Source organism: Penaeus japonicus, unplaced genomic scaffold (genome assembly GCF_977035675.1).
Source record: "Penaeus japonicus unplaced genomic scaffold, GWHDUDI00000001_assembly GWHDUDI00000033, whole genome shotgun sequence".
Classification (NCBI taxonomy): domain Eukaryota; kingdom Metazoa; phylum Arthropoda; class Malacostraca; order Decapoda; family Penaeidae; genus Penaeus; species Penaeus japonicus.
Genome location: NW_028234435.1, coordinates 8,916,895 through 8,936,894, shown reverse-complemented (window position 1 = coordinate 8,936,894; position 20,000 = coordinate 8,916,895). Strand labels below are relative to the sequence as shown.

Here is a 20,000-nt window from a genome sequence, read left to right as displayed (position 1 = left end):
TGTCTAATTTTTCACCAAATTGATCAAACTTCCAAAAACAAAAATTAGTGAAGACGACCAGTCGCAAGGAGACGTCATACTCACCTAACCACCTAAAACTCTGGCTACGCCCCTAAATAGCACCTGCTTTTGCGAACCTCCAAATCATCTCCGCTATAAAAAGTTCCATTTGTGGTAAGCAATTCCCAATGTTTAGTTTGTCGTAAGTCAACTTCTAGCATGGCTGATGAAATTGATCGTTGTGTTAACCTTTTTACAATATTTTATGTTAACTGGATAGATTAAACTGATTTCTGAAAGTTACATGAGCAGATTTCGAAACTCATTCCTATTTACGTCACTATGGCTTCTTTTCATTTACTTGAGGTTGTATCTGTCAGTCAGTCAAGTCCTGTCAGCCAAGGCTTGTACTTGAACACACTGCATAATATGCATATGTGTGTATGTTCAGACTAGTGACCACCTACACTGGGCCTCTCACTTATTCCTGGGAAACTGGAGCGCAAAAACACACCAAGGTAAACATCAGCAATGGTGACCTGATAAAAAAGATCTAATGAGCTGAAGCAGATTAGCACTTGTATATGAAGTCCTGGCCCAACCTGACTTCCCAAGTCCTTCATGCTCTCGTATTTTTTTATTCTTACTTGGCTCGTTGTTCTAGTCGACTGGATATTGTTTATTCTGTTTACTAGTTGTTACTAATCCTTACAGAATATAGCAGATCTAGGGTTCAATTCACATAGAATGATCAAAGAAACTGAGCTGGAGAAATGGATCCAACTCGATTCAGAACATCATCCATGATTCGCTTCTGCTGCAGATAGGTCTGCTGGGAAGGTCCAAGCAGGAATTGTGACTCGTTTTTTTCTACGGGCTCTGTTACAGTTATCGCGCTAGCACACCAGTTATGTTATCCATACTAGGTACTGGTTTACAGCTACGATAATTTGATTTTTCTGAACATTTGTTCCCTTTCGCATTGGTTTCAGCAATTCAACGCCAATCTGCAGGCTAGGAAATAATGAATCTGAATAGCTGAAAATGCCATTTACCTAGCTGAAGATAAGCATCTACTGATATAATCTCTTTTACTCATGATCACCTGAGATTTAGGCATACAAAACTGATATGTCCGCCTCTAACTGATGGGGGCAGGGTGGAATAAACAGCAATAAGATAGCCGTTGCATTATCTAAGGTCTGGTATGATTTGTGCAAGGATGCTTTCTGTCAAGGTGTGCGGAAGTGACTTTTAGCCGTTCTTGCTACAGCCACTACGACACAAGTCCTCAGCTAGAAAAAGGGATTTCCCCCTTCTGAATGTGTGAGCTAGCAAGTTATTAGGGGGCATTGTTATTTATGATGGCTACGTGTTGCCAAACAACAGGTTTTCTCGTGTTTTTTTCACATTTGGTAAACTATTAAAGTATTTATAGATACATACATTAAATACTTTATTTTATATGAAATCGCACGTGAACAACTAAGCTTAGCGGTTGTCAGACTTGACTTAATTACGACTTTTAACAAATTTTATCTGGCATTCAGGGTATAATCAAACAAAGAAGGCCAATACCAGGAGAATTTTGTGATGTAGTGCCTCATTCTAGCATCACTGTAACAGTACGGATTCTCTTTTTACCAACAAGAATATTTTCTCTAGAAACAATGCTTATCCTTCAAATTCAATCCTCATTACGGTCTCTCGAATTACCAAGTAATAAATGTAACGAACAAAACGGTATCTCATCTACAACTAAGCTTTGATATGTTTTCCATCTATAAAATTAGCAAAACATTTACCAATATTAAGCATACTGAAAAAGACATATTATTACAGATGAGCAATAGACCTTTCCTGACTGTCAGATCAAATATACGTTCTTTTGACTCTTCTTTACTAAAATGTCCTACACAACACAGCCAGACTTCATGCGCCTCTTCAAAGAAGGTAAATACAGAGTGTAACATAAGATCCATGGGATACAACTGACCTTTATCGCCTTTAAGAGTACGCGACGTCTACAAAGATAGGTATCCATGGCACCTGGTGGTAATCCCTTGCGAGTCAACAACTCTACAAATAGCAACTGTCTACACCTGTTGATGCTAATGACCCATTATCAAGCACGAAGGGATATGGTACACATTTGTGAAATATTCGGGATCCATTTTCATCTACCTATTGACTGACTTGCACTTCATAGCTAATGGATTGGTAATCATAGGTGTATGCCACAGCCCTTGAAAGGTCTTAGCGATGAGAAGATTGCTGGACCCTAATTCCTAATCGCCAGGGCCTACTTTTCAGAAAAGTACCTCAATACCACGATCCTCTTTGCACATCCAGTTCCTTTTCTATTGAAAAGACTAATAAACATTTTACAACCTCCCTCTGGACTGGATATTACGTATGATTTATACAAGTTTCGGTTACCAATCTAACAAACAACAGCCTAAATTTCGCCATGGTCGAGTCCGAAAGGTGACAAATGAGACAATGCCACTCAGGCGGATGGGGCGAAGTGTCAACTAGTGCCAGCTCGCTTTACCTGCAACGCCGCCTACTCATCTAACCAAGGAATCGAACGTGATCACTTACCCAGTTTGTGTGGAAGTTCGACGGGCTCCCGACGTGACCTGCTGAGGCTCGAGCCGTCCTTGGCCGTCACGGGATCCTTGATGGGCGTGATGGGGAAGAGGAAGTTAGAGTCGTGGTGGGGAGTCTTGATGATGGCAGAGACCGGGTTCTTGATGGACATCTCAGACATGATTTGCTGGATTGTGGCGTCCACTGGCATGCCATCCATGCCCCCGACCTTGAGGTGTGGGAGACTAGGCTTGTGCATAGCTGAGCTTCCGGAGCCCCTGCCTCCACCCTCCCCAGGTCCCGGCCCCGGCCCACTCTTCAGGTTGCCCTTGACCTCACCATTCTTGAGGTGCGTGTGATGCGAGGGCGGGTGCGGGGGCTTTATGGTGGAGGGGAGGCTTTTGGGCGGCCGCGTCGTGCCATTGTGGGAGGACTGCGGCGGCGGCGGCGGCAGGGATCGTTGTGACTTGGAGGAGCTGGAGGTCGACCCTGATCCCGGCCCGGAAGGCTGTGGCGGCGGCGAGGGATAGTTGTCGGGATCGTGGATGGGTTGCCGCGCTGGGGCGGGCGTGGGCGGCTGCTGATCAACGCCCACCATATTGATTCTGTTTCCACCCACCTTGGTGAAGGTATCATACTTTCCCAAGACACGCTCCACATCGTTGTTAATGACTTTGGTGTTGGGAGACCGCCGGACCACGTCGAACACCACGGGCTGCGTCTCCCGGTCCTGGATGGGCACCGCGGACGCCGCCTGCGACTCCCGCATCTCCCGCGCCAGCTGCTTCTGCCGCTCCCGGTCTTTGACTGAGCGTTCACGTGACATACTGCAAAGGAAATAAACGTGTCGTCAGTTTAGTACATAGCCCAACACTAAGTGCTAACATTTTTATCCGAACCAAAAGGAGAAGAAAATGCAATGGTCATTAATTAACTGTGCTTTCAAGAAAGTGAAGCAACATCCATTCAATGCCCCCGAGATCAAAGTGAAACACAAATATATTATTTAAGCAAGCACACTAATGACTGTGTCCTTCCCGCCCCTCATTCTACAAAATAACATTTGTTGCAAAAATCATGGAAGAATTAATCTTCTCTTCGCCATGCCGGTCTCAATATACCATAACTGAAAGCGAATTGAAATCTGACAGTCAATATTTGAAAACTCTTAAACAAGCCATCTGAATCACTTCAGGCTATACTTTAGTATAATCCCCTACTGTCCCAAATGCCCTGTAAATACTGATCCACATTTGGTTGTACATGTTACCGAGATATGCAATTTAACATGTTATAACTTATTTTGTATTAGATGCGCGTATGTATAAATGCATATATATATATATATATATATATATATATATATATATATATATATATATATATATATATATATATACATACTAAAAAAAAATATATATATATATATACATATATATATATATATATATATATATATATATATATATATATATATATATGTGTGCGCGCGCGCGTGTGTGTGTGTATGCGTGTGTGTGCGTGCATGTTGGTGTGTGTGTATGTTAGCACCAAAGTTCCGACTCCTCAAAACAAGAAGAATAAAATCTTTCGTTTCAAACCTTACAACAAAAGCAATAGTTTCCAGCAACTTGTAAACATAAGATATATACATATACATAACATAGCGCGAACCCTCGTTAGAACATCAGAAAAGTGCCTCGCTTGAAAAGAGCCGCTTTGTGCTTGGGGTTTAATTCGTTCGTCACAAGCTGACTGGCTGAAAAAAAAAAAGCCGACAACAGCCGGAAGAAAAAACACGGGATCCGGGTGTCCTTCCAGGTGCCGAAAAGAAAAAATACAAGGTCCTCAAAGTCCTGTCACGTTTCTGTAGAATGACAAGGTTTATATTACATCTTATGACAGCCACTTATACAATTTTCTGTATAAATAACGCAGCATATTTCTTCACTCCGCCCCTTTATCTCCCTCACGCTCCACACCAATCAATAGCGAGATATGTCATCGGCCATCATCAGACATCACTACAGCCCAAAAATCAACCATACCATCAGGACTGCCTCCTAAAGCACTCGGCCCTTCCGTTATCCTATAATTAGCTTCATCGCAACGAATAAAAATATAATCGTCAACAAAACTTACTTAATATAATTTCTACTTGTTTTCTAACAAAGGGGTTTGACCAAGTAATACCAAAAATTAAACCACAGTTTTTATACTCAAGAACATAGCTCCACTTTCAGAAACGCTCAAAAAAAAAAAAAAAAAAAAAAAAAAAAAAAAAAAAAAAAAAAAAAAAAAAAAAAAAAAAAAAAAATTGCAAACTCAAGAACAGGAACACATAACCAAGGGGGACTTAAGTTGCTGGCATGATCTGGTCAGACCCCCCCCCCATTGCATACTGACATGAAAGAAAATGGGATTCATTGAAATGTCGGGAGTGGTGATCCTGTAACGGCTCGTAGATGACGCAGGTGGGCGCAGGAGGACAGGGGCCTCGAGTGCGATTCCGAAATAGGAAGCGACACACAGACCGGTGGTTGTCGTAACTTCCGGCCTAACATCAGCACAATACACTTGACTGGATATGTTCTAAGGAATGATGGAAATACCGAGTTAAAACGAAAAAATATGGTAAAAAGAGGTAAGGGTATTCTATTTTAACGCAAGGGTTCTCTAAAGTTGTGTTGTGAGAGGCGAGGGGAGAAAATGGGTGAGCGTGGGAAAGAGGAGAGCAGGAGGGGGAGATAGAAAGAAAGAAAGAAAGAGAATGGAAGTGGGAGACAGGGGGGAGGAAGGAGGGAGGGAAGTTGAGAGAGGAACAGAATGGGAAAGAGGGGTGTAGTGAAGGAGAGAGAGGGAGAGAGGGAGAGAGGGAGAGAGGGAGAGAGGGAGGGAGAGGAAGGGTGAGAGAGAGAGAGAAGGGGGGGAGAGAGGGAGAGGGAGAGAGGGGGCGGGGGAGAGAGGAGAGAGGGAGAGAGGGAGAGAGGGAGGGAGAGAGGGAGGGAGAGAGAAAGGAGAGAGAGAGAGAGAGAGTAATGTTTGGGTGGGCGTAAAACTTGGTGTGGATACGTCTCCATGGTAACCGGGAGGCCACGGACGCGGGTTGAGTGGTGGTCGCCTTGAGTGAGGTCTTGTTCTCGGCTCCTGTTGCGTTGCATGACCCTCCCCCCTCTCCCTCTCCCTCTCCAATTCATAATTGATTAATTTCTCTCTCTCTTCATCACCTACTTAATCCTGTCTATTCCACCCCTACCCCTTACTTTCTATCTCTTTGCATTAGTCTCCTTATTTTCGCTGTTTGTATCTCTCTCCCATCCACTGTCTCAAAATTATCCATTGTATATCTATTCCTAATGTTCTTTCAATAATTCACGCTGTCTCTCACACAACATATTTAATAGAAATACTTTACTAAAGCTAGTTCTTATTTGAACATTGCTTTTAGAGTAAATCAGATTCATAAGAAATATATACAGGTATCATTTCAAGTGCTACACAACCTTTCCTCCGTCTCCAGAAGGCAATGAATGGTTGAAAAAGTGTATTGCCCTCTCGACGCAAAAAACGCTATCTAATGAGTGATCACCAGTGCTGTTAAGATAATGATCCGTGGCTGTTTACATATTCTCGGAAGACAACCGCAAGTCACCATTTCAGGACAAGGCTACGATCAGATAGATTCATTTCTTATTACTTAGCAATTGCCTTGCTAGTGTTATGCATGGCTTACACCTTTATTATGAACCTTTACCCAATATGGTATAGCCCTACCAAAGTCGCCTCCTACCCAAACTAACAACAAAAACCTGTAATATTGTGACTTTCGTAGATAATTTGTCTTTTTGCAGCCACAACGACGGCCCCTTTCAACTATGCCTAAACTACGTGAGCACGAACGCACGCGACAAACATTCTAAACCACTGGCGCAACTCCCAATTCTCAGACAAGCCATGATAGCAACAACTAAATGAAGGCTCTAACAGAACAAACGGTCACCGCTTCTAAACCAAATCGACATAGTGTGCACATGAGGACAAGCGCAGCGTCTCGGGGAGGAAGCACGCACGAGAAGATGGTAAAGTAAAAACGTCTCTCGAGATTGTAAAACATGCTGTTTTTGCCACGGAGTATACCCTGCTCCATAGATACTTTTTATTTTTATTTTTCTACTGAATTACGCTAAAAGCTAACTACTTTCATTTTCAGTGATATATGTATGTATGTATGTATGTATGTATGTATGTATGTATGTATGTATGCATATATACATACATACATACGCGCGCGCACACGCACACACACAAAATACATGTGAAATTACATAATATGCAATCTGGATGTATCACAAACACATATATGGGATATGTGGATGAAGCTTGGCACTTGGGAGAAGGGGAAGCCTAATCTTGACCCCCAGGAAATAAATATCTATCAACGGCTAACTCTACACCACATGAAGCTTGCACAACACCACGCGGCAACTGCACGAGTGGTGAAGCGTGAATCACTGATGGGCGAAATCGATTCCCTTTACCCGGTTTAAGAATGTAGCCCAAAGATGCAACTGAAAAATGCATTTCCTCGTAATAACAACAAAATGAGCGCCCTCCAGTTCTTTCACGTTTGCCAGTCACCTCCTCCGTAACACTGGGTATGTGTAATCTGAGGCATCATCGTTATGAATATTTTTATTCACTCATTTATATCTTTCTTTTTCGCACGCACGTGTGTATGCATTGGATGCGTTTGTGTAAGAGAGAGAGAGAGAGAGAGAGAGAGAGAGAGAGAGAGAGAGAGAGAGAGAGAGAGAGAGAGAGAGAGAGAGAGAGAGAGAGAGAGAGAGAGAGAGAGAGAGAGATTGTGTGAGTGCGTTCGATCCCCGTGCGAGGCGGAAACATCGAGCGCGAGGTGATCCTCCGACGAGACTTTTGTCGGCATGCGGAGGGTCGCACGAAGAGCAAGTCCCAAGGGACTCATTGACGTAAAGGCGGCTGCTTTGGGCCACAGCGGACGCCATCAATGAGAGCATTCACACTAACAGGGACAAGGAGAAGTGGACTTATTGGGACGCTACGTAAACAAAGTGGCCGCCTGGGAAGAAAATCCATCCCCTAAGATGTGGATGGAGTGTGCACACAAATCCAGGCACGCATATACAAAAAAGTATGTATATGCGTGCGTGTGTGTGTGTGTGTGTGTGTGTGTGTGTGTGTGTGTGTGTGTGTGTGTGTGTGTGTGTATGTGTGTGTACATACAAACATATAATTGCGAGTAACTGTAAAAATGGCCTCTCTTATATCCGATACTCTCATTAGTATGACGGATATGTTGGTATCATAATTGTAGCCCTGATTATTTCCGACAATAAGCACCAAAAGAAAGCAACGCAAAATTTTCGAAAATCATGATTTCGAGGAAAATTTTCGGTTCCATATTTAAACTTTTTCAAAGTAATGCCAATCGTCCGCAAAAGGCCTAAAGTCGGTATATTACACAACGATTTCATCGCTGTATAATAAAATTTGCCGGCGTGACTACATCCTCGAAACATTGTATGATTTCCGAGGCAATGTTTGGCACATACACGGAAGGGACATTGTAATTAACTGTTCAATAATGAAACTTGTCTTGGTATTACGGTAGCACCCGTGAATTGGCATAATGTTGCGTTTAGCTGAACGAATCGTAATGAAAATGCCGGGTCGCCCCAGCAACGGACATCGCTATCAGCGTGAAGGGTGTAAAAAAGGTATATCAATGGCTGCCATTTGAACTTCATCTCTATCGTTTTCTCCCTTTTTGTATGTACTCAAAATTCCAATTGCGTGGGCTCCCTTAGGTAGCAATTAATTTACTTTAAAGTTTTATTATTTGTAAATGTCTTTTTTATAGTTTTCAATTCACTTTCCCAATAACATTAACTTTACCTTCTCTTAAACTATGCAATCCAGAACAATAGAAATACCTTTAACTATACTCAAGCCTCTGGTAATTACATACACATAACCCTACACACAAACACAAACAATTATACATAATTGCACGTGTGTGTGTGTGTGTGTGTGTGTGTGTGTGTGTGTGTGTGTGTGTGTGTGTGTGTGTGTGTGTGTGTTTGCGTGTGTGTATGTAATTATATAATTTTTATATAGTCTCCTTTTTATTTATATTTGTTTTCGCAAAGAAAGTTATATACTTCAAGTATATTGCATATCTACAGAAACTGTCATAAGGAAATTATCCATCTAAGTTGAATTTCGTGAAATAGGGCTCGTAATCCCCCGGCGTCCTTGTGCATGAGCCGAGCCAATTATGGAACGACAAAATACGAAGGAATTTGGCGTGGATGGGCGAGAACATGACAACAGAAGTGAAAATAAAAACATTAGTGGTATGAGTGCAGAAAATTGAGGTGTGAGGGCCTAATGACCACAAATAATAATGGGAAATGTGGCGACGTAACGCGGAACGCCACGGCGAATGAGGGACTGCCCCAATAACAGTCGTTCACTGCAACTTCCTCTCCGGATAACTGGGTGCGGAAATTACCATTTCTGTTAGTCGTGGTGTTGTTACCTAAGGCCATAACGCGTTAGCACGTTTATTTTCATCTTGAAATCAAAACACACGTTACCGGATACTGCGACTCTACTTGGAATTAATTTCAGATTAACTTTAGGTTTTCAGTTAAAAAAGAGGTAGTAAAATATACAAATCAAATGTAAAATGTTAAATATATACAAATAAAATCATATATATATAATATGTAAATTATAATCATATAAACACAGACGCAGACACATACACACACGTAAGTAAATAACGCAGATAAATATTTTACATCATAAAATACAGGTACCCACACATTTATGACATAGACACAGTCATTCTGATCTCAGTCCATAAAATATCTACATTATAAATACGGTGCTCAAGAATGGAAGGGTCCTAGAAAAAATATAACCTAACACTGAAAATGGGAGCTCAAAAGAGCAAAACTCCGGCTGCGAAAGGAGAGTGAATCCGCCTTACGCGCACGACGGAACTGTTGTTGTTGTCGCTTTCGTCGTTTTGTTTACGCGCAATTCTTGAACTCGATTGACATCCACGTATTTAAATATAAGAATTTATTTTATCTATCCATTCAATTGCAAATATTTACTAAGTAACCAGATCTCAACACAAACAAAAGTACCAGACGGAAGCCAAAATTTTCAAGAAATCAGGCAAAAAATGAAGTCATTGTTTACAAACATCTCTGTCATCTTGCTTCGCTCGAATTCGTTTGCCGCGAGTCATGCAGTTGACTTGCGGCGAACTGTAGGCGCTAGCAAGTTTGCTGAACGAAAGGCTAGCCTAAGAACTCGGTGTTAAAATCTTGCAGGCATCATGGTATACAGTGTGCATATGCGGTGTGGATGAAACAAATTGGGATTAAAGGTTAAAATAGTTTGCGAGTTAGATATCACTTGTAAAAGTAATACAGGTAGCACTTGTGGAGCAGGTGCTAGTAATTATCATAATAATTATCATCATCATTACTAATGGCTGCAACAGCAGCGGTAGCAGTTAATACAGGCAGCGTTGGTGGTAATAGCAGAAGTCGAAGAAGTAAGTCCCCTGAACTGGTCTGGGGACTACTTGAAACTCTTCGGAACTATCGTAGCCCTGCTGGAAAGAGCTGAAGTTTATTCGACAATTTAGCGGCCGAGAATCGCCGGGTCGGCGGAATTAATTCAAATAATGGTAGTAAAAACATGTATGACTTCTCTAAGCCCTTTTCAAACGCAAAAATTAAGTGAGAACAAAGACTTCCATTTTGCGTTCAGGACCATCAGCAATTTTGGCACCGGGAACCATTCAGCAGAAACATCGACAGTAGCATGATAGTAAGACATGGAAATAACACCAGTACATTCATCGAGAGCATCATCAAAAGGTAATGATGGCAAACGCAAAAGAAATGAAGAAAACGAAAACACTAATAATCTCTATAATATATTATCAACAACAAATAACAATTACAATACAAACATTAACTGTAACAATAGCAGTGTAAATTAATTAATGATAATATATATATATATATATATATATATATATATATATATATATATATATATAATATAATATATACAATGCAATTTCAAAACATAGAGAACAGGCGATAAGCATTAGTATTTAAAATTCCGTCAAAATAATTACATAATGATGCATATAATAACATTAGCTATAGTATCACCGATGATAGCACAAAAAGCTACTAGGCATGTGAATGGAGTGAAATATCAGTGACCGAATATAAAAAGAGAGACAGGCTACCAATGGTGGAGCCACGTTTGATGTGATGCACGGTGTCAAATCCAGACCCAGTATATCTTCTGGCTTGGAGCGTGGCAGAGAAGTGGGTCGTTCTATTGATTGAGTCGCTTCGCCAACACCAAGCAAGCCATGAAGACCCAGTGCAACAAGTGTATTCGGTTTTACCGCATTTATTAATCAAGACGTTGCTTCAACCATGTGCTACAGCATCGAAATCGTTTATGATAGCGCCTTCTGACCGGAAAATAAAAATTATATGTCTATTCGAAAGAAGGGTTATCTTGGTTTGACATGGAATTGACGAGGAAACAAGTCATGACACGGAACAAAGAAACCCGAATAACAACAAAAAAACTGATGAGGAATACAGTGTTGTTCACTTACACCAGGTACACATCGCCATTCAAGAAACATTTACCCACACAAAGGATGATTAATAATCAAACATACAAATATACACTGGCAGCTGCAGACATTTTCTCTATCATTTGGTGTCCTCAATGAAGTATACTAATGACACAAAAATACGGCTGGCATGTTATCGTGCTGATAACCCTTCCGACTTTCTAGACAGAGAAAGTGAATGAAAGCTGCACATCCTTCACTACACTGAGTATATAAAACTATGATCAGGGAATCATCCTGATTTCCGATTACTAATACGTATATCCATACATCGTCCCCTAAAATTTTCCGAAGACCCACAATCTGCCTAAGTTCGTTTGGCCCCGGTCCGTCCCCCCTCCTCCCCTCCCCGGTACCGCGCAATGACGGTGGTGTATGTCAGCCAGAGCTAGTGACTAGGAAGGCCCTGACCTACTTCCGCAGGTCCATGGCCGCTGCCGCCTTCTCTTCTCTTCTCTCTCTCTCTCTCCTGCACTTTATCTATTTACCTTCAATCACATACGAATGCATGTACTCATGGTTATGATCAAACTGAGGAAGAGAGCGGGAGAGGCGAAAGGAGGAAAGGAAAAGGAGAGGAGAGAGCGAGGAGATAGGGAGACGATATTCCAATTCCAATATTAATAAGAGATACTGAAAAAACAGTGTATTCACAGACACAACACCAGAGAAGTGCTAGAGGTATGAGTTTTCTTACAAGCTCTGCTTCCACTCAACCACGTGAATTAACTATGCATTCCAACCATACGAACGGCGCATAATATTTATAATTTGGAAGACGTCGTGAGGATCAGAATCTTGTGCTTCCAGGGTACTAAATCGATTTATATTTCTTTGTAATTGAGAGATTCGTTATCATAATTCTTGCAATCTGTAATCCAAGTGAACTCAAAGGAACCTATTGAAATAATGTTTACAGAAAGAGATGTAAGACCTACTGTATGTTTGATCCAAATGCGAATGATGTAATTCGTTCCCAAACATATTGTTTTCTTCGCTTACCTTTAAACAAGATAAATATTGTTACATAAAATGAGATAAGTCGGGAAAACCAGACGGGTGTCTCAAGTAATGGAAATGTTGAGGAAAGGTTTGAATGAGTGAATAATTTCACAATGCAAGATGCACCATTAATATTTCAGTAGCAGCTACAAAATACGTCAGTTAATAAACTTGCATTTTGAAAATCCTTTATCCACACCCATACTTTCCGCCGACTTCTGTTAGAAAGAGTTCTGATACAGGAAAGGGGAGTGGATAGTGAGAAGGGACGGGGAGGGATCAGAGAGTAGGAGGCCCAATGGTGAAAGGAGGAAAGCTGCTGCATTGCAAAAGGCACCAGAAAAAACCCTTTGACCTTTGCGACGGGATAAACCAAAATGAAGTGCACAGTAGCAATACATCAACAAAATAAATAAATGAGGAGGATACTCAGGTCGAAGGTCAGAAGAAAAGGGGAAAAGGTGTGCGGTCGAGTTGCGACTAGACGGGTGAGGAGGCGCGCCGTGGCGGAAAGCGTTGTCAGGAAACAACGAAGGTGACACTAAACCAGCGTATATTCATCAGAACAGGTCTGACGGGTTGTTCTACACATCAGACTACCACACTGCCCCCGCTATACTCCTAAATTGGTTGATGTTTTGTTACTCTTCAAAGGAAATAATATTGTTGGCACGCAGTTACGATAGTTGTGTCCACAGAAGATAATGTATCAGTTTAACATTATAATACATGATAGCCTTTTATCTCTTCAGATCTCGTTACAGATAAGACTGCCTTATACAGTTTACTAATCCATAAGGTACAAATGACTCAATTCATGTCAACTAGTATCATACAAAAGAAAGGAAGGGAGAAGGAAAGAAAGAAGAAAAAAGACGGGACTTACGAACACTACCGCCGGCGTAGGGTGCCCTCCTCGTAACATGGCAAGACTTAATACAATTAAAAAATATACATAGACTGAATAAACAAGCCAAACTTTTGTGAATATAACAAACTTCAAGTAAAGAACAAGAAAGTACACAAGAGGAAAAACATACATCATTTGTCCAGCAATACACTTTAACTATACTTAATTCATAGTTTACTGGATTATAATGATCCGAATAATCGTTTTGTATATGTATAAATACATACATATAGCTATATACCTAGGCACACAACACAAACACATACACACACACACACACACTGTGTTTATACTGTACAAATGTATAATACTAAAAATGATGAACATATATATGATTTATCTGACAATTCATTATTTCTGGGCAATGGAACTAAAGGAGCGAGAGTAAGACTTGAAATCTCAGGTACTGCATATATTACCAAATTCATTTACCTGGGTAGTCTAGGTTTACTGAGGTTAACCTCAGCTAACTTCAATCAAACCACTTTGTACATCGTGTGCAATTATCAGATGACTGGTATAGTTACTGAGTGAATCATCCATGATTTGGTTCGACCGACATTCTCTACTTTCACAAATGTTACTAATAAAGTTGTAAAAATTAATTAGTGTTAAAAGTGATACAATTCAATCAGTAGGTACACAACACGCCAATATTCGAGTTCTTTGACTGGGAGTTCACATTTGCGCACTACCAGTAAACTAAAACGTCGTTTACATAACAAAACGAAATATTCTAAACCTGAAAATAAACGTTACTTATATAAAAATAAATATCAGAAACAATATTTTCAAATTCCCAGTTAGATACGGATGGCCATGAAAAAGCATGGTCATTAAAGGTCCCGTGCGACGTTTTTGTGCTCCCTCTCTGGCTTTCTCCTCCTCCCTCCCTCGCGCCTATGGCTCTTTACGCTCTCTCGCCTCGCCCTCCCATTCCACTTCAGTCTTATTCACGTCCATGTGTGCATAAATGCATATATATATATATATGTACGTACACACACACACACACACACACACACACACACACACACATATATATATATATTTATATAAATAGCTAGACGTATCTGGTTACACATCGGTAAATAATACGTTACATATAGTGTGGTATCAATTCTATTGCCGTCATACAGTCTCTGTTGGCGCTTTGACACCTGCATTGGTTTCCCGTTTTGCCACCGGGTCAGTATCAGGCTAAATACAGACCCCGTTCTTAAGACAGGACAATTCTGGCGAAGATCTCGCGAAGAATGAAACGTTAGAAAGAATCATATGCCGACGCGACGTCATTAATAAAAACTTCCGGACGAATCTGTTTCTAAAGAGGGACACTTTCACTTTACACGGGTGGCTGCACGGGCGGTTAACGCGGGATTCGTACCGGCGATGACCGCGGGTGTTTTCCCTCAAGGCGCGCTCGGAATCGGATACAAAATTCCGTGGATTTCAAAAGCCAAGATCCTCTATGAACACAAAGCTCCAGCGGCGGGGACGACCGGCCAATTTCCCCCCTACAATTTTCTGACAAAAAGATTTTATCAGAACATTTTTCCTCTACTAATGAAAAGATGTTGTACAAAATCCAGTTTTTAACAGATCTCTTAACGTAAGATTTTTCAGTGCGGTGAATATTAAAAACACCCATAACATGTCACTTGTGTCAATCTACCCGAAAGGGGATTTATCGAACCTCAATAAATTTACTAGTGTTTGGCGACAAAATACTGACTAGCGTGTACACAACTATTAAATTGCTATTCAATTAGCTCTTGTCTTCTGACTGAGAAAATAATGTGATTGAAACGAAAACGAAACCCTATAGATATTCCGCTACACATGACTGAAGTCACTGCCTCGGCATTTACTGCACCCAATAAAAACATCGTGAACATAAGGCGTCTTTTGTAGCAACGCACACGTTTTCCAACAGCTGGGAGAGACGCTCACGTTTGTCTGCAACACGTTGAGCTGCTTTACGTCATCATTTAAGGTCCGTCCATTCAAACTTGCTGCTTACCCCCTGGGGCCTAGCACGTGGCTGCGGTGAGGAAAATGATAAGAAAAAAATACATGCATTAACTGTTCCCTTCAAATGTAAAAAGCCTCAATTCCTTCAATTGATTACATAAGTGCTGTCCGAAAGTCTTTTCATCTATTTTTTCTTCGATTATACAAAAATGAGTTTTTTTAAGTGTTCTTCGTGTTTTGTGTGTTAGTAGGAAAAGAGGGTTCAGATTGTTTTCCTACAAAATTCCCAATATACCTGGCAGTGCATCCACCAACCAATAAGCAAGCATCTTTGGAAAGCATGTCATCTATCCAACTCCGAGCGCATTAAAAGTTGTGTCGCTACACAAGACATCTATAACCTGTAAGGAAATTGGTGGAAGGAGTGAGAGCTGTGGCAAGCAACAAGAAGAGTGGCTAAAGCAGCTGCAAGAGCAGGAGTGCCAGCTGGTGCTTGAGCAACGTCGGCTAGAACAGGATTCTTCAAGGTACGGGTTAGGACCTAGTGGTCAGTGGGTCACTGTGTCTCATTAAAGAAGGACAGTAAGAAAAATATATAAGGAACGCACGTTAAAAATGCATTTGTAGATAGGGTAGGTAACCCAAAAACAGATAGCTTTCGTAGCGGATAAAGGAAAGTGTAATACCTACTGATTAGTGGGCAATAATGTCCAATAGGGGCGCGAGGACATGAAAATTAACTGGGTCGCGCTATAAAAAGTTTGAAGAACACTGGGCTAGAAGGACGGAAGCATCGGCAAAAGTGTGAGGCGCGGAAAATGAACGAACGCTGCCAGCAGAAAGCAAATGCAAAGGGTGCCATAGAGCAGTGGTTCTCAACCTTTTTGGCCCGCGACCCCCCAGACAATATTGGTAGAGACTCGTGACCCCCGCCTTCCCCCGAAGTGCTTCTGACACACACACACACACACACACACACACACACACACAGTGTGTGTGTGTGTGTGTGTGTGTGTGTGAGATCTCTCTTACTGAAATTTAAACATTCAGTTTATTATTTGTTTGAAATTTATGAGCAGAATTATTTTGACAGCCTTAAAACAAAAGTCGACCATAATACTTTTTTTTTTTTTTAACATCATCTCGCGACCCCCCAAAAGCATCTCGCGACCCCTAGGTTGAGAACCACTGCCATAGAGGGCAGTGGGATCTCTCGGGTGTGCCCTTCTGCGCCAGAGGGAAATCACGTCCGGAGCGGTGGTCATTCAAACTAGAGGAGCAGCCGACATCGGAAGGGTCACTCATGGAGCGGCCTAAGGTGGTCAGTTCACCCGGGAACCGACGAAGCAGGAGGCTCACCAGCGGGACGGACATGAGCAGAGGGCACCGGGGGAATGGCCATCGAGTGAAGTGGATTTACTCGGGCAACCGCTCCACGATTGCCATTGTTGAAGGAACCAGTGGCAGTGGCGCATATATCAGAGGAGCAAGACTAGTTGGCGAGTGACGCTGCAACCCTAGCATATGAAGAAAGGTAGAATGCACACTGACTGAGCAATGCGATGTGCTGGGCAGGAGGGAGAGCAGGGAATGCCTACTTCGCTCTGCTTAATAGCGCAAATTTCTGCGTGAGAAGTGACAAGCTCTGACCTGTGACACTAGGCGATTATCATCCTCATTTGTCAAAATTTTGTAGCAGTAACAGTCGACTCAGGAGTAAACATTCCGTGGCTTGCATAATGAGATAGGAGGTTAGGCTGCGGCCAGTTGACCCGTGCGCGACACGTGACTGTGCTTGGCGATTTTGTTCCATTCACAAATGTAATCTGTGAGTGAGTGAGTGAGTGAGTGAGTGTGTGTGTGACACATGTCACCCCCCCCCCCCCAACCAGTCCTTCGTGAACATTGTATGTGACCATGACCGAACGTCTGTCGACCCCACTTGCACAGATATGGCCCGGCCACAAGGAATAGCTGAGTTACATAAGTCTTCTGAATTGTTGAAGGATACCTGAGCTCTTGAGCTCACGATCATTTATATGTATTATTAGATAGCTTCTTACATTACATTGTGCAAGAAAAAAATCAAGTGATACATCAAACAATATATATATATATATATATATATATATATATATATATATATATATATATATATATATATATCTGTATATGTGTATATGTATATCTGTATATGTATATGTGTATATATATATATATCTGTGTATATATATATATATATATATATATATATATATATATATATATATGTACATATGAATATATGTATTTATATATATCTATATGTACATGTATATGTGTGTGTGTGTGTGTGTGTGTGTGTGTGTGTGTGTGTGTGTGTGTGTGTGTGTGTGTGTGTGTGTGTGTGTGTGTGTGTGTGTGTATCAATTGGCCCGCTCCGAGCATTAGGTGAGTCCGGCAGCCTCACAAGTGCGCTCCCAAGAGCGGACAGGACACGGGCGACGCCGGAAATACCGCGTTCATCATCGGCGGAAGCAGCTCTAAAGCGACTAAGCTGGAGTGTATAGAGGGAAGAATCAACACATTAAAACCAAAATAATTGCATTTGGAGTCGATCTAAAACAATTAAAGCCGGTCTTCACTGCGACACAATCTGTACATGCTGGGACACCCAAAGTGCGATTAAATTAGACTTGTACAATGTAGCTATGGAGACAAGTAAAAATGGTATCAGATGATTTTCATGCATCGTAAAGACAACAAGTAGTTATAAACCACTGAGTGAAAAGATTTATTAAAACGGATTCTTGTTCTTAATATGGCTAAAGAATGCAAGGACATTAACAACTATTAACCCCCCCCCTTCCCCCCGAACAAAAAGTAACTTCATAGAAACAAAATCATGGCGGTGCAACGTGCATTTACGGCTCTGCCGATAGTCCTTGATATAATCAGATACTTCTATTCCTAACATTTGTATTATAATAATAACCAAATAGTAATTTTCTTCATTTTCATTGAATAAATGTAAAAATCCTATCTTTATTCAAAGATGCTTTCTTTCTTGAAAGGAATTCAAATCAATTACATGGGATTCCTCCTCCATACATCAGTGGTGATAGAAACACACGAGCGTGAATGGCTGCAAAAAAGGAGGAATATTCAGGACCAAACGAGAGAAGACAAATAGAAAGCGAGTGAGAAGGCAAGAGGGATGGGGTGTGGTGGGGTGAGGGTAGGGAGGGGAGTGAGGATGTGGAAAAGAGAGAGTGAGTAGTGACGCGATGGCTCCGCCCATCGCTTTGACGTCAAGGTCTACACAGCTGTGTGAAGACTTTAAAATTATTCTATGACGTCACATCAAAGTGCCCTGGGCCTCAGACGGCAGACCAAAACCAAATGACATTTAACCGCTCACCCTTGCTTTGGCAATTGATAACGTACGGGCAATTTAATACCGGGACAGGCTCGGAATGGTGGCTATTTGAGCAAACGTAAATATTTTTTATACCTTTGCACAAGGTCGCCTGATTAATTTCATAACCATTTGTGCATTTATCGCAGACGTGATTTTCTCGCGCTTAATGCATAAATATCCCGACAGTATCGTGTTTGAACTCTGGCATTTTCATGTTATTTTCTGCTGCGAGACGACCAGCGAGTTGATTTCGTATTCATACAGTTCGTTATGTAAGTATTGCATCTTCATCACGAGATTTAACATGAATCCTCATCCCAAAGACGACGGCTGGATGCGGCGTCATGGCATTGCATCTATGATCTGTCAACATAATTCACTAACAACATGGAGGTCGTGTTCAGTTACTATGCTAGCCAGTCTATTTCATTTCCTTTTCTTTTTCTCCTTTTCCTTCCTTCTACTAAGAAACTGAGAACAATCAACATGTGAACTACACGTGTAGCACGTTTAGTTCATTTGGCATAAATGGGTTGCGCGAGAAATAAGACCTGTCCTGGCTCCAATCTCTTCTACTTTGTGGTCTTGCTCATCAGAATGATCATACATTTCAATGAACAGAAAACTACCGTCTGAAGTTTCGGAAGTAAACGCACAAGAAATAAGGCGCAACTTGATTCGCAGGCCCCTTAACTAGAGGTAAGACAGAGAAGGAAACGTGCCCAAGACTTTCTGACAACTGTCCGTCTTAGTAGGAAATGTCAATATCTGGCAGCCCTTCTCTAGTCTGTTTTTATTGCATATTCTTTCCAACCACTTGCCTATTGGTCAGGCTATTAGTATATTACCGCAAAGGATTTCTAATGTTCTTTTATTTCAGTTACCCTAGAATATGGTTTCAGAATTCCATTTTTACAGATACAGAAATATAAAGGGGGATGGAAAAATATATAGATAATCATATCTGTAATTATATCTATACATATGCATATAATTTATAACACACACGCACGCACGAACACACACACACACACACACACACACACACACACACACACACACACACACACACACACACACTGCGGTACTATTATATTTGTCAACGTATTTTTGCGATAAAATCAATATTTTCTTTGCTTATATACTTCCATCACAACTCAGTCCAAACTAAGAGAGAACTTCAACACCATTCGCTTTTGTCATTACATTATGTTCCGCAAGTGCCAATGCCCAAGACGGGGCAGAATCGCAAATGACAGAAATGTAGTTCAAATCTACATTCGGACAAGTTTTGGCCGTACGTGCACCCTTCCTTGCTTTCAAGGTGTGAATGACAATTGTCTCTGAACTGGGCTGAGGTGCAAGGCGAGCGGGTCTGCAGACACAAAGTGAAC

General features: G+C 41.3%; 1 protein-coding gene across 4 annotated transcripts in view; it reads right to left on the bottom strand.

Moving 5' to 3' along the window:
• Window positions 1–20,000, bottom strand: part of LOC122255663 (AF4/FMR2 family member lilliputian) — a 117,660-nt gene that overhangs the window by 25,978 nt on the left and 71,682 nt on the right. For all 4 annotated transcript variants that reach the window (XM_043019900.2, XM_043019899.2, XM_043019898.2 and 1 more), the window contains one exon: window positions 2,605–3,419. In XM_043019900.2, the coding sequence (XP_042875834.1) occupies window positions 2,605–3,418 (814 nt within the window). In that variant the 5' untranslated portion in view covers window position 3,419. The remainder of the gene's footprint in view (window positions 1–2,604; window positions 3,420–20,000) is intronic.